This window comes from Atta colombica, unplaced genomic scaffold (assembly GCF_001594045.1).
Source record: "Atta colombica isolate Treedump-2 unplaced genomic scaffold, Acol1.0 scaffold121, whole genome shotgun sequence".
Classification (NCBI taxonomy): Eukaryota; Metazoa; Arthropoda; class Insecta; order Hymenoptera; family Formicidae; genus Atta; species Atta colombica.
Window position 1 is genome coordinate 220,217 of NW_017259208.1, and position 13,094 is coordinate 233,310.

The 13,094-nt window shown below is 35.7% G+C and overlaps 1 protein-coding gene across 1 annotated transcript in view; it reads left to right on the plus strand.

Moving 5' to 3' along the window:
• The window catches only part of LOC108694653 (monocarboxylate transporter 4-like), a 34,778-nt gene extending 21,684 nt beyond the window's left edge, over positions 1-13,094 (plus strand). The window contains exons 5-10 of the mRNA XM_018204260.1: positions 1,092-1,260; positions 2,018-2,182; positions 8,157-8,439; positions 8,946-9,120; positions 9,677-9,883; positions 12,512-13,094. Coding sequence (XP_018059749.1) covers positions 1,092-1,260; positions 2,018-2,182; positions 8,157-8,439; positions 8,946-9,120; positions 9,677-9,883; positions 12,512-12,960 — 1,448 coding nt within the window. The 3' untranslated portion in view covers positions 12,961-13,094. The remainder of the gene's footprint in view (positions 1-1,091; positions 1,261-2,017; positions 2,183-8,156; positions 8,440-8,945; positions 9,121-9,676; positions 9,884-12,511) is intronic.

The window sequence follows — 13,094 nt, forward strand, 5'->3', positions numbered from 1 at the left end:
TTATTCATATTATTATATTTTATAATATAAATTTACTTATATAATTAATGAATAGTAACGAGAAATAATAATCATAATCTAATGTTTGAAAGAATGTAGTGATATGATTATTAAGAGATATCTTTATCTTGGAATAATTTTTTCAAGACCTTATCTAAAAAAAATTATCTGAGATATTCGTATGAAAAATTCGTGGCCGAAATTTGAATCGTTGGAAAAAATATAGGAGACGAACGAATTTTTCTAAAAGACCTTCGTGGCCTCGGACGTGCAGTAAAAAAAATGTCGCAACAGCATTCGTGTCTTCGGCAATTTTTCTGCATCGAACCCGGATCCGATCAGTGTTCGCGAAACGCGGTTCCCGCAAATTGCGAATGCGAGGATGTATTGATAGAGGATGAAAAACACGTGAAAAATTATTTTCGCCCATCCGTGCGAATCTCGTTCATGGGCATGCAAGAAGAGGCAACATTTCGGTTTGCCAGCGTTTCCTCGTTAGCGCACACAAACGCGAAATCAATCAGCAAACGAACTCCATCCGTTGTTAGAGCGAGAAATCAGCCCAAATAAAATCTCGTCATGCTCCTTCAGAATTACCAAGAGGTTGCGATATAATTGGGTTCGCATTTAGAACCTTTCTGATTCTGCAATCGCACTCTAAGGATGAGAGCACAGTCTTCCATAACGCATAACGCATAATGCATGAGAAACTGAATCAAAGTCCTTCATTTCTTTCCTCTTCATGAAATAAAAGACTTGGATTGGTTTACGGAAAAAAAAAATTAATTGGATGGTACAGCAAACCTATAACTTACTGCACGAATTCAACATTTATATAACTAAGAAGATTTTTGATGATTTAACAAATCATTAATATTATTCAGTTGCTGTTAACTTTGCTACTTTAACATAGAAAATTGACTGTCTGTATATTACGGCTGTAGATTTACTGAATCAATGAAGTTTTCAACTATTCTTTTTTTTTCCCGTGTTGCCTTTTTTTATACTTTGTCCATTATGCGTTATGCAATGTGCTCTGTGCTCCAGCTTTATCAATCCATCAAAGTGACTGTTAAAGATAAATGTTTCAGTGTGGGCGGGGGCGTTGAGCGCTGCGATCTCCCGTGGTTCAGCACCGCTGGTTGTCGGTGCGTGTCGTCGTGGCAATACGAGGCTCACGGCGGTGATCGGTGGCCTTGTGCTGGCTCTGGCGTCGCTTTTCACCTCGTTTGCCGTTCAGATGCATCAAGTGCTCCTTAGGTGCGTAACGACGCAAATGCTACAGCTATTATCCGGGAAGAATCGCGCTGTGGACGCTGCATAAAAAAATAATCGATGGATAGAGACGAGAGCCAATTTTTTTTTATCTTTTATATATCTTTTATGTGAATGACGTTTAACCGCGAAAAAATTATCGCGACGGATGTTGCAGTAAAAATAATCGAAGGGTAAATGAGAGGATTTTTTTTTTTTTATTAAAAAAACTTTTACGCGAGGGATGAAATAATAGCATGTTGAGTGAATTATTAAAGTTATTTTTATGTGAAAAGTAAGTAATTATTTATACAAGCGTTTATTATGCTTTAAATTTTTTTTTAGTCGCGAATTATGTAGTCAAATTAAAAGAGAAATTAAAAAGAATATTGTATTTTACGAAAAAAAAGACATCTGCGTTGTTTGACGTGCAATTTTAGTTGACATTAATATGAGTGTTGAAATGCATTCTGTGTGGATTATACGTAGCAAGAGCTGCATATTTCTACGATAATAGTTACTCGTTTAATTCTGCTTTTAAATAGCTTTTAAAACTGAAAAGTCGCGTAATAGCGTTTCTCCCATCATACTCAGAAAAGTCATGAAAAAATGATGAGAAGTCAATATTTGCGACTCTATATATATATCCCAGCTGTTTCGTTTTCTTGGAAACATGACTCGTTTTCCGTTAAAATATCGCCGTGACTTTCGCGCGGCGTTCTGGTGCAAAAGTCATACGCTTTACCTTTACAAAATGCAACAGCTACGGCCTGGTGCTGGGCACGGGGGCTGGCCTTGTGAGGGAAACCGCCAGTCTGGTATTGGGCAATTACTTCAGAAAACGACGAGAATTCGTCGAGATGGTGGTGCAGGCTGGCACCGGCGTGGGAATAGTGCTCTTCAGCGTCGTCTACAAAGAAGCAGTCGGGTGAGTTATCGCATATATTACTTGGAAAACGCGCGGAAATGTATGCATTAGCCAATACCACCCTTAGGAATGTGCGCCCGTCCGACATTTCGCTCAAGTCCAGCAAAAAAGATTCAATTAACCTTCGGTCGCGCCATTTTTTCGCATGTGTGGGTGCACAATGCAAATTTTAATATCGCTCTCTGTTCTTTTTCATTGCGCGGGCAACGGAAACTAGTAAGTGTAGAAATAAAAAAATTGCGAAGGCATTATCTTTGAAATATCCACTACTAGAGATACTCAAGTACATAAGAGATTAGACACTGTTTAGACAGACATTTTTTAATTTGTCTGCTGTCTTCAAGATGGTACTTAAGATAAAAGAAATAAATGCATAAAATATATAAATTTCTCATTTATTTATGATCGTCTTAAGTGCAGTTTTAAGATATCATAGACAAATCACAAAATTGTATTAGCATCTTAAGAGATTACTTTAGACGGTCTTAAAGTAAGTAAGAACTTACTGAATACCAGTCATCTATCTTATTTCATCTTGCAGATCCTGAAAAATATGGCAGATTAAATATATAATGTCTAATCTTTTACTTAAACATTTTTATTCGCTACTGTGATTACTATGAACAAGCTTGTCGCATGATTGATTATCTGAATTAACTCTGATTATCTGAATAATCTAATTTACATTTGTGAAAAATGCTTGCAATTTATAGAAGAATAGATGACTAAGTATATATAGATAAAATTTATTCTATAAAAAGTACATTGAAATTACACGAAATAATTAATAATTAATAAAATTTTTACATAAGATTAGAAAACAGTTTTTCAATGAGTTGCTGAAAATCAAAATTTTAAAAATTATATACATCATATTATTTATTTCACTCGGAAATTGAATCACTGAAAAATACGGGAAAAATGATTTTGCTGAAATATCTAAAAATTTAACTAGATACAAATCCCAAAATAATTTTGTTGGACTATTAAAATAATTATGTAGGAAACTCAAGCACGATGGGCAATGTTGCAAAAAATTTTTATACTCCAACGTCCTACATAATTATTTTGGTAGTTCAACATAGTTATTTTCTGATTTGTGTCTAACTTAATTTTTAAATATTTCAACAAAATTGTTCTTTTCGTGTAGCTGTATAAAAGAATAACACGATGCTACTTAAGAAATAATATTGTACTTTAACAAAAATTTAAGAAGAGATCAATAATCAAAATGTTCGATATTGAGATTTTATTTTAAGATTGGAACAATATTTTTGGATAAAAATCGCAAATCCCTTGTAAAAGTAAAAGTCCACGTACACATGTTATTTTTCGTAGAAGTGGTATTCGAAAACGATGAATTTCGCTGGTAGTTGCAACGATATTTGATGACAACGACTTCTGAAACAAATTGCGCACGAGAAGTCGAGCGGCCACGTGTAACATACGGACAAAACTGCTTTCAATGCGCGCCACCCTTTTATCGTAGATTTTCGCGCGACTACATGTCCCTTGACGTACGGACGTTGCGGCGCAACGACAGTTTCCGTGCACAAAAACAGAGAACAGATTCGACGTGGAATAATTGAACGTTCTATTCGGTTCAGCCCTTTATTCTCTCCCTCTGCGCGTCCCTCCCTTTCCGTTTATATCTTTCACCGATCGTCGAAATAGCTCGTTTGGAGTTTGCCATGGGCGTTCGTTAGTATCATTGATCTATTATTCACGAATGTTCAGCAAATTATTTTCAGTTGTATTCCCATGTGTTCTTCAACGATCGTGGATTTTATAGTGAGATTAAATCCAGCTTATTTTCAATGAAACCTGCGAAAATTATTATTTCTATTTGATTGATTGTCGTTCTGATATTAAGAGATCGTCCAATATAAAAAATTTAAGAGCGTAAAAAATTCAAGTAGCGGTTATAATCTTAAGGATTACATGACGAAATTTTATCTTTCAATTAATTTCAACACTTACTTTAATACTTCATAATAACTTTACGACTTCAGGCATAATTTTAAACGAACATTCAATTAACGTTTAATTTCTTTCAATCTGTAACGTGCGTTTGAAATTACGTCTAGAATTTTATTAAAGTCAGATGGAAATTAATTGAAGAGTAAAATTTTGTTATGTATTTTCTGTAAGCTGTAATCATCACATTTAAAGCTCTTAATTTTTAATCAATGTATAACATGATGTTAAAACCTATTAGACTGATTTTTAGTTTTTGTTTCCATAAATAAAAGGATTTCAAGCAGTTTTATTTTATAACTGTGTAGCGGTGTTAAATTATATTTTATTATAAAAAAGAAATATGATCTTTTACTTAAAAATAAAAAATAATTCACGACGTAATTTTCATTTTGTTGAACTATTATGAGAAATTAAATTGTGGGGAATGTTGATTAAATTTTCTGTTGGCGACTAGGGAGAGATATTTACCGTGATTTAATTCTCGTGTATGTTAACCTGTATGTAGACAAAATACTGTGATGTTATACATGCGGGTTATTAAGCGTGCACTTAATTGCCATTGCTATGTGGCAGTTTCTGTTAGGTATAAAAGCATGTCTAATTAGAGATCGGACTTTTCTTGATCGACGAATATAATATCGTCAGGTTGTTGAAGTAACTTCCTAAATCGATATACGGGTTACTCGATAACTGGATAAGTTTGTCCAATAGAACAGTATACTGGATTAGTTTACAATATAAGTATAGAAGTATTTGAAACTATCTGTGTATAGTACATGATGAAAAGAAATTAGCATGGAAACAATAATTAATGTAATGCAGAAGCTTGTCATTATTGCTATTGCTCGACAACTTGCTCGATAAAAAATATTTCTTAAATAATAATATATATTTTTTAAATAATAATTTGTTTCAATTCAGTATTTTCAATGAGAGAAAAGAGAATTATACTAGAATTTTAATTAATCATCCTGAGGCTGCATTGCAAATTTTAATAATAAAATAATTTATGTTGTGTATAGGAAATTGAATAAAATGAATAGAATTTATAATAATTTGTTCTTTTATAATTTTATTTCAAACAAAAATGTTTTTTTCGATGGTCAGACGCATTTGTTAATAAATTAATATTAGCATAAAACTAGCCGCGGATAATTTATACTTTATCTCGCGTGGGAAATCACTGCATTGCGGATGCGGTTTACCAGGCGAATTTCTTCTACGATTACTATAGTATTAGATTTGTTCCTTCAAATGGTATCTCTTCTACACACTTTCATACTTCTTTTTCTTTTCTCTTTCCAAAGCAGCAAATGGCACTTCTTTGTAAACTCGAAGGATAAAAGTTCAACCGAAGGAGAAATATCCATTAATTTGTAATGAAAAGTACATTAAAAGGATTGGTCTCAAACATTGTTCATGACAATTTAGTCATTATTTTTATTATCGACTCGTCAAACAGACTTGTCGAATTAAATTACATGTAATAAATCGTGGAAGTTTCTATACATTATTTCATATTAACCGATTCATCATAATTGATTTAATAATATTTATTCAAACTAAGCGTTTACTCTTGTAAAGAATAACTATCAAGATAGACTTTATTTTTATGGAATTGCGTCTTACCTTGAAAATCGATTTTTTTTTACGTTATCATAAATTCCAGGACCATATTTTTGAAATATACGCTGGATATGTGATAAATTTTTCATCCTTCCCCATTATGTTGCATGAAAAGCCGCATGCAATGCATGGTTTAACTTTACCATATACAGAACGGTAGGGCTGGGGCGCGGTACACACTGTCAGGTAATGCAGTCCAAACAAAAAAAAATTTGCAACCACATATATATAATTCCGTGATAACGACAAACTTGTCAAAACGCGAACGTGCTGCAATTCAGCTTTTTGCCGAATATAATTCGCCCTCTCTCTCTCTCTCTCTCTCTCTCTCTCTCTCTCTCTCTCACACACGCATCGACTGATCTAGTGCAATCAATGCGGCCAGGGCGGTTTATTACACGTGCCGTGCGTTACCGAACTGTCATCTCCGACCGGGAATACATGATAAACATTTAATGTGTGTTCCCATATCGGATAGGTAGCGCGAATGAGGGAAGGTGCGGCGCGCGTATCAGAAAATAAATTTTAACCGCTCCGCTCGCAGAGATAACGGCTCGTGCCCGTGATAAAAACGTACCGGATATATTATGAATAATCATGAGTATACTCATGGGTCACGCGTGCAGGTCTCATTATCCTTACACCTTACTAAGGTAGGATTAAAGCGCAACTTTCATCCCTTATAAGGGCGTATGTTGAATACATTCTATAGAAAATTCAGTTTTATCTCTTATTTTAATCTTCTTACGCGCCGACTAGCACTGGATGTTTGCAGACATTCGCCGTTTTCACGCACAAATGGGAGAACATAAAGGATTTTACGACGTCTGTATATATTTTGTTTGAAGGGAAAATCCAGAAAATACAGAGAATTTATTAAAAAAGAACGTCTTTGTATTTTTTAATAATCGGGGCGAGCGAGAGTTAATTCTGTAATTATATTATATGTATACTGGGAATTTTTAAAATTATGTTTTTCGTAACGCAAGAGTTAATTTCGCTTAAAGTCAAATGTGTTGATTCTTTTTTTCTTTTATTTTTTTTAAGTTGCCTTCTATCTGTTAATCCAACTTTGTAATTTGTCAGTCGACGATTCATGTTTTATTTTATGTATATCTACATAATTTTTTTTAAACTGTCGCTTCACTCAAGTATTTTTATCTCGTTTGTACATTTACGTTGTCACCTTTAGAAAATAATAAAATGAACGAGTTTTTCCAAGAGATGTTTCATCCTACGCGGTGAAAATATTAAAGATCATTAAACGTTTGCAGAATATTAAAACTTGACAAGTTTAACGCATTCCTTTATAAAGTTCTATCAAAAGAAAATAACAACAGGAATAAATGGATGTTTCTCCTCAGAAACAATACTGTTTGACGATGCGCTCGCGTAAATGCGAATTTCATAACTTCTCGAATGACGAAATAATTTGGAAACATCGTGCGCATCATAAATCATGCAAAAGTCTGCATTACATAACTTTTTATTTAATATGTTTCTGAAGTTATACGGAGATAATGTATGCTTGAGCTTTAAAAAATCTACATCAAGCATCAAAAAGTTGTTAAACTTTATCGTTCACTGACTTCACGTTAACTTCCGCAAGCAATTAATTATTTGCGGAAATTTTTGCGAAATTACTTTGTGATAAGATTATGTCTTCTTAATTAAAATAGTACTTCGCTTTTACATCGACGATAAAATCGAGCAATTTCTTGTTATAATCTATTATAATTTATATCTCTTTTTTTAGAACAAATTTTCGCATCACACGAATTATCTGTTTCGATTTTACTGTAATTTCCAAGATATTGAACAAATTATATTTTCTTGTTAACGCATGCTACATATAATTGCAAGCTAAACATTTAAATATTTAAAATCTTCTAACTTCTACCTTCGAAAATGATTCCCGAGGGAGCGGACGAGTGCAATCGCAACACGGAAAAAACACTAAAAAAGCAATTTTGCTGAAGAATCTAAAAATTTAGCTAGATATAGATTTGAAAAATTGCTGGATCATCAAAACAATTAGATTTAGATTAGGACGACAAAATTGATTGTTAGAATATCAAAACATTTTGCAGCATTGCTCATGCTTAAGAGTTGCTGAAAAATGATTTTAATGATCCAGCAAAGTTATTTTCAGATCTGTATCTAGATTTTTAGATCTTTCAGCAAAATTGTTCTTTCAGTGAATGCTTCGCAAAGCGCGAAAAATTTCTTCTCAGAAATGCAAGCATAGTAGTTTTCACTAGTGTAATATAAAACGTAGCTACGGAGCGCAAAAACTCGGCCGGCAGAACCGTCGACAGCTGATTCGACGTTTCCTGCGTGATGATCGTAACCGTAGCTGTACCTTCAGGAAGCTGGGCTGGCGACCAGGACTTCAATCGGTAACCGGAGCGCTATCGTTGGCCTTCTTCCTGGGACTGATTTACCGGAGTGCCTCGCTATACCACCCTCAACGGCGAGCCATACTGCATCTAAAGAATCAGCGCAGCAAAGTCAAAGAGAAGAAATCCTCAACCAAGATACCAAGGCAGCCGTTGGTCGACTTGAGTCCTCTGGGATCGCGTCCCGTGAGAATGCTCATGCTGGCTGCCGGTGCTGCTGGTTTCGGTCTTTACACCCCCGCCTTCTATATCGTAAGTGCATTCAGTGATTGAAAAGGATTTCTCTCTTTGATAATAGGTCTCTTGGCTAGTCTCAAAGATCTGGCGTGACAAAAGCGTGAAAATTTTATTTCGTTTCGCATTCCATCAATTTGCCTTCCAAAGCGTTTTTAAAATTCCTTCTCTCGTAATAAACGTAACTTGAAGACAAAGTATTACTGATACTTTAATACGGATTGGAGAAAAGTCACCATTGCTATTTCGTTTTGACAAAAAAAATATTCATCAAATACGCCAAAAATGATTGCGATACAATTTAATAGCACGTGACATTTCTGCTAAGGGTTTAATGACACAGAATCAAGCGTTGAGTTTCCTAATTTTGCGATTTCCGGAGTAATCTCGAGGGATAGACGGGGCCAATTTCGATAATCGATATTAGACGGGCGTCGTTACCGGGCGTCATTGTCCGCGTTATCATGGTGATCCATATAGCACGTTCTTTCCAGCGCAGCCTTAATGAGAAATATCACTTTCAGGCTCTGCAAGGCTACCAGGATGGATTAGAGGCCAGCGCCTTGGTGCTGCTACAGACCTTTCTAGGCCTGGCGGCGGCACTCGGATGCGCGGCTTTGGGAGTAGTTATCGTCAGACCTTCCGCTCAGTGCCTAGTGTCCAGGCAATATCTCTGTCAAGCGGCACTCATTGGGGTTGGTCAGTACACCTCGCGGTCGCTTTCGCATACACGCCCGTAGTTAACTATAAACACGTTCAAATTGCTAGATGTTCCAACCGTGGCGATGGCAACACGTAATTTAACGCATTAGTATTTTTTTTATTCTTCAGAACAGCCATATTATATCTACTTTCTAACGTACTATTCTCTCTTTTTTACGGAATCTATCCTATTTTAACTGTAAGTTCTTTCCTTTGATCTTTATTTTATTGAAACGAAACTGCAAAGAGAGGGCTATTTGTATTTCTATTTCGAGAGATCATTTTTCGCTCTGCAATAAAGTCCCCCTTTTAAATGAAAATTGAACCCAGCAAAATTGTGAAGCACTATTCACTATACGAGAGAAATACGCATCGATTTGAGATTTATGAGTGAGTTTGTGCACACAAAAGTCTTAAAGAGGAGGAATTGCGCGTAATAAAAAAGAGTAGCTAAAAAATTGTACTGGATTTTGCGAACAACCTAGGAATTGTAGATTCAAGGATTACGCCTCGAGGATTATCGATTCGAATTAAGTTTCCTTTCTGCTTAAAGCCGTAGCTCAAGTGGCGCTTGGTAGCGTACAAGGTTATCACGGGCTTGTGCTGGCCTCCGCACTTTACGGCGCCTCGCTCGGCGGTACGCTTTATTCCCTGAAGATGCTGGCCCTGGAGAGGTTGCGAGCGAGACACTTTGCCAGATCGTGGGCTTTGGTGCAAGCCGCGGAAGCCCTGCCCATCCTTCTTGGAGTTCCTCTCACAGGTACGCGTGAGTAATACGAAATTTCAGGTATGTCAGTTCTCACTTAAGTCCTCGAGTCGTCCTTGATTTATTTGGGGGATCCTTATGACAGGTCATGTAAAAACGATCTTTACACTTCTCATCGAAATACAAACACTTGCAGACAAAGCACATTTACATATAAAATCTTTTTCTCTGTAAAACTTATATATCGTTATAACGTTAAAGCTATACCGTTATATATTGAAAATCGTTAAAGCTATATCGTTATATATTCAAAAACAAGGTTATACTTTTACTATTTACTTTCTCTCTCTCTCTCTCTCTCTCTCTCTCTCTCTCTCTCTCTCTCTCGTGTAATATGAGACGAATTTTTACGTTCAATGGACGATGGAGATTATACGAAGTAACTAACAAAGTCATTATATACGCTTCTACATAATATTTCGATAAAGCCTCTGGCTCTGCATCCATCGTATCTATTATAAAGCACATAGTTACTTCCTCCTAAACGCAGATTCTTCGTGCTTTCAAACGTCCGTACAACAGTATTAGAACTTTAGAGCCACCGAGGTGGGCGAAATCCGCTCTCCCGCATGCTAAATCCGTCCCTACTAATGGTCTTACCGTCCCTGTGTATGAATTTAATGCCGACGTCCTTAATAATAATAACGTACGGAGCTTGGGAAATACGCTCCTCTAGCCTCCTCTCCAGCTGAGAGAGAATATTCAAGGAAGCGTGACAACTGTCACGCATATTCGTAAGACTCGAGCATATTATACTAGTATAGAACTGCAGGTTTTGGTCACTTTGAGGAGTTTAATTCAGTTGGAATTTCATCAACTAGTATTTCGGCATTTCCTCTGCACTGCTATTGTATTACCTATCAGAAGCTACGCGAAAATTACAGTAAAATTTAAAAATAAAGAATATTAAACAGATCGTATAATATATTTAAAAAAAAAATCAAATTATACATTATGAGTCAAATATAATAAATATTTCGTTTTAATAAATGTGTATTATATAATATCTAACGATAATAATTGGCACTAATCTGTTAATGTGTTGGACGTTTATACTGATTATCAAAACTTTTACAACATTCTTGTTCATTATGCTTGATTTTCCTATATAATTATTTTGATGGCCCAATTATTTTCAAATCTGTATCTGATTAAAATTTTTAGATACTTCAACATAATCATTCTTTCCGTGCACGAATTATTACGAATTATTATGAATTTACATTAATACGATTAATATGATTCGCAACAATTATAATTATTTTGATTTTATAATTATTTTGATATTTAATCCAACAAAATTGTTTCCAGATTTATTTTTTAATATTTCAACAAAACCATTTTTTTCATGTAAAGTTTATTTTAAAAATAATCTCATATTTTTCATGTAAAGTTTATTTTAGAAATAATCTCATATTCACACAGATTGAACAACTTGCAAATTGCACATTTATAATGATGTTCACATTCTGACAACTAGTTTGAATGTTAAACACAGTATTTTGATAATCCAACAAAATTATTTTCTGATCTATGTTTGTGTGTGTACCTAGTTAAATAGTTTAAATACTTTTTATTAAAATCATTCTATCCATGTAAAGTTTATTTTAGAAACAATTTCATATTTAGATTGGATAACTTGCAAATTGCATGAAATTTGCACAGCATTCTTTCTTTTTCTTTATTTATAAAATTAGATTATTTTCAAAAATAGCTTTATTGCAAGATAATTCTAGCATTCATAATTTTTTCATTATACAATATATTTCGAGGAACGATGAGAACGATGAATTAAAGAGACTATCTATTAAATCATAGCGTGCCAATTATATTTTATACAAATTCCCTTTGTATTTTCGAAATTATAAAAAAATATTTTCCGACAAAATAAAGTTTCACTCGAGTCCTTTTTCTGCGTGCACGAGACGAAAAATAAGGCCGTATTCCAGTACTGAACATTTACAGTATATACTATAGATTTTCATTTTATCGGCAAGGTAATAGCAAATTCAATTGAACGCATTGGTGTGCACTGATGCATATTAAAACCGTTGTACATTGTTTTAATTTGAGTGTAAAAAAGTGAAACACAAAATTTCGAATTATAAAATATATATTACTTAAAAGCGACAAAATATGCATTGAGGATTTCAAAGTTTAATCGATTTCTGCATTTATATAAAACTGCATTTTTTTATTAATTTGTATACGACGGCTTTAATGTGCACCAATTCATACTAACTCATCCAATCGAATTCGCTACAAGTATTTATATTGGAACACTACTTAAAGCTAGCGGCATACGATGCTCTATTCTTACTAGATTACTGGCTAGAAAAAAAGCATCGTATATCGCTGGCTTAAGATTTCCGATCATCTCCGTTTCCCATCGTCATTTGCTATTATGCTCAGCAGAAAAAACAACTGTTGTACAATTTTATATATAAATATAATTGATTTATTTAGATCCAGCGAGGGGAATTAAGATCAAGTCTAATCGTATTAAGATATTTTACACAATTGCAAAGCTGCTTTCTCCGCTGAACATAGCAATTGCTTCCTTGACAAACGTGCGACAGATTACACGGCGCTTTAAACCGCCCTTCGTCGTCCCATCCCCAGGTTACATGAACGCGAGCAGCCCACGAGTGGGTTACTACGCGTGCACGCTGAGTTCCTTGTGCGGCGCAGCGCTCCTCTTCCTAGTCGGCTGGGGACGGCAACCAGCATCGCCGGTTCTACCAGGACCGCGTCTTTCGAGCCTTGGCATCGTGCCGCCGCTACCGCCGTGCGCGTGCCCACCACCACCGCGGCCCCGGCTGCCCAAGTCGCAGTCCCTACACGTGCCACTGGACGTCGAGGACGGTATGCGCGAACGCGAGTTCGTCGAGCGGGTGCATCACGACCACCACCACCCGATCGTCGACCACTACTGCCATCCGCAGTTCCATACGCCGCTGAGACCCAGCAAAAGCGTGCCAGAGGGCCTCGGCCATCAGGACCCGTACCGGACTCGGCCGCGACGTCACCGTGACATCACCGTCATAGAACAGATTACCACCAGCGTGTAAGACGAAGGGGTCCACCTGACTCCGTCGGCGTGTCATTAGGCTATTGGGAACCAGAGTATTCGATTTGTTTCATCTTATAGGATTTTAAACTTCGCGTTTGTCAAATCGTTGTGGTAACAGCAACACGAAGGAGA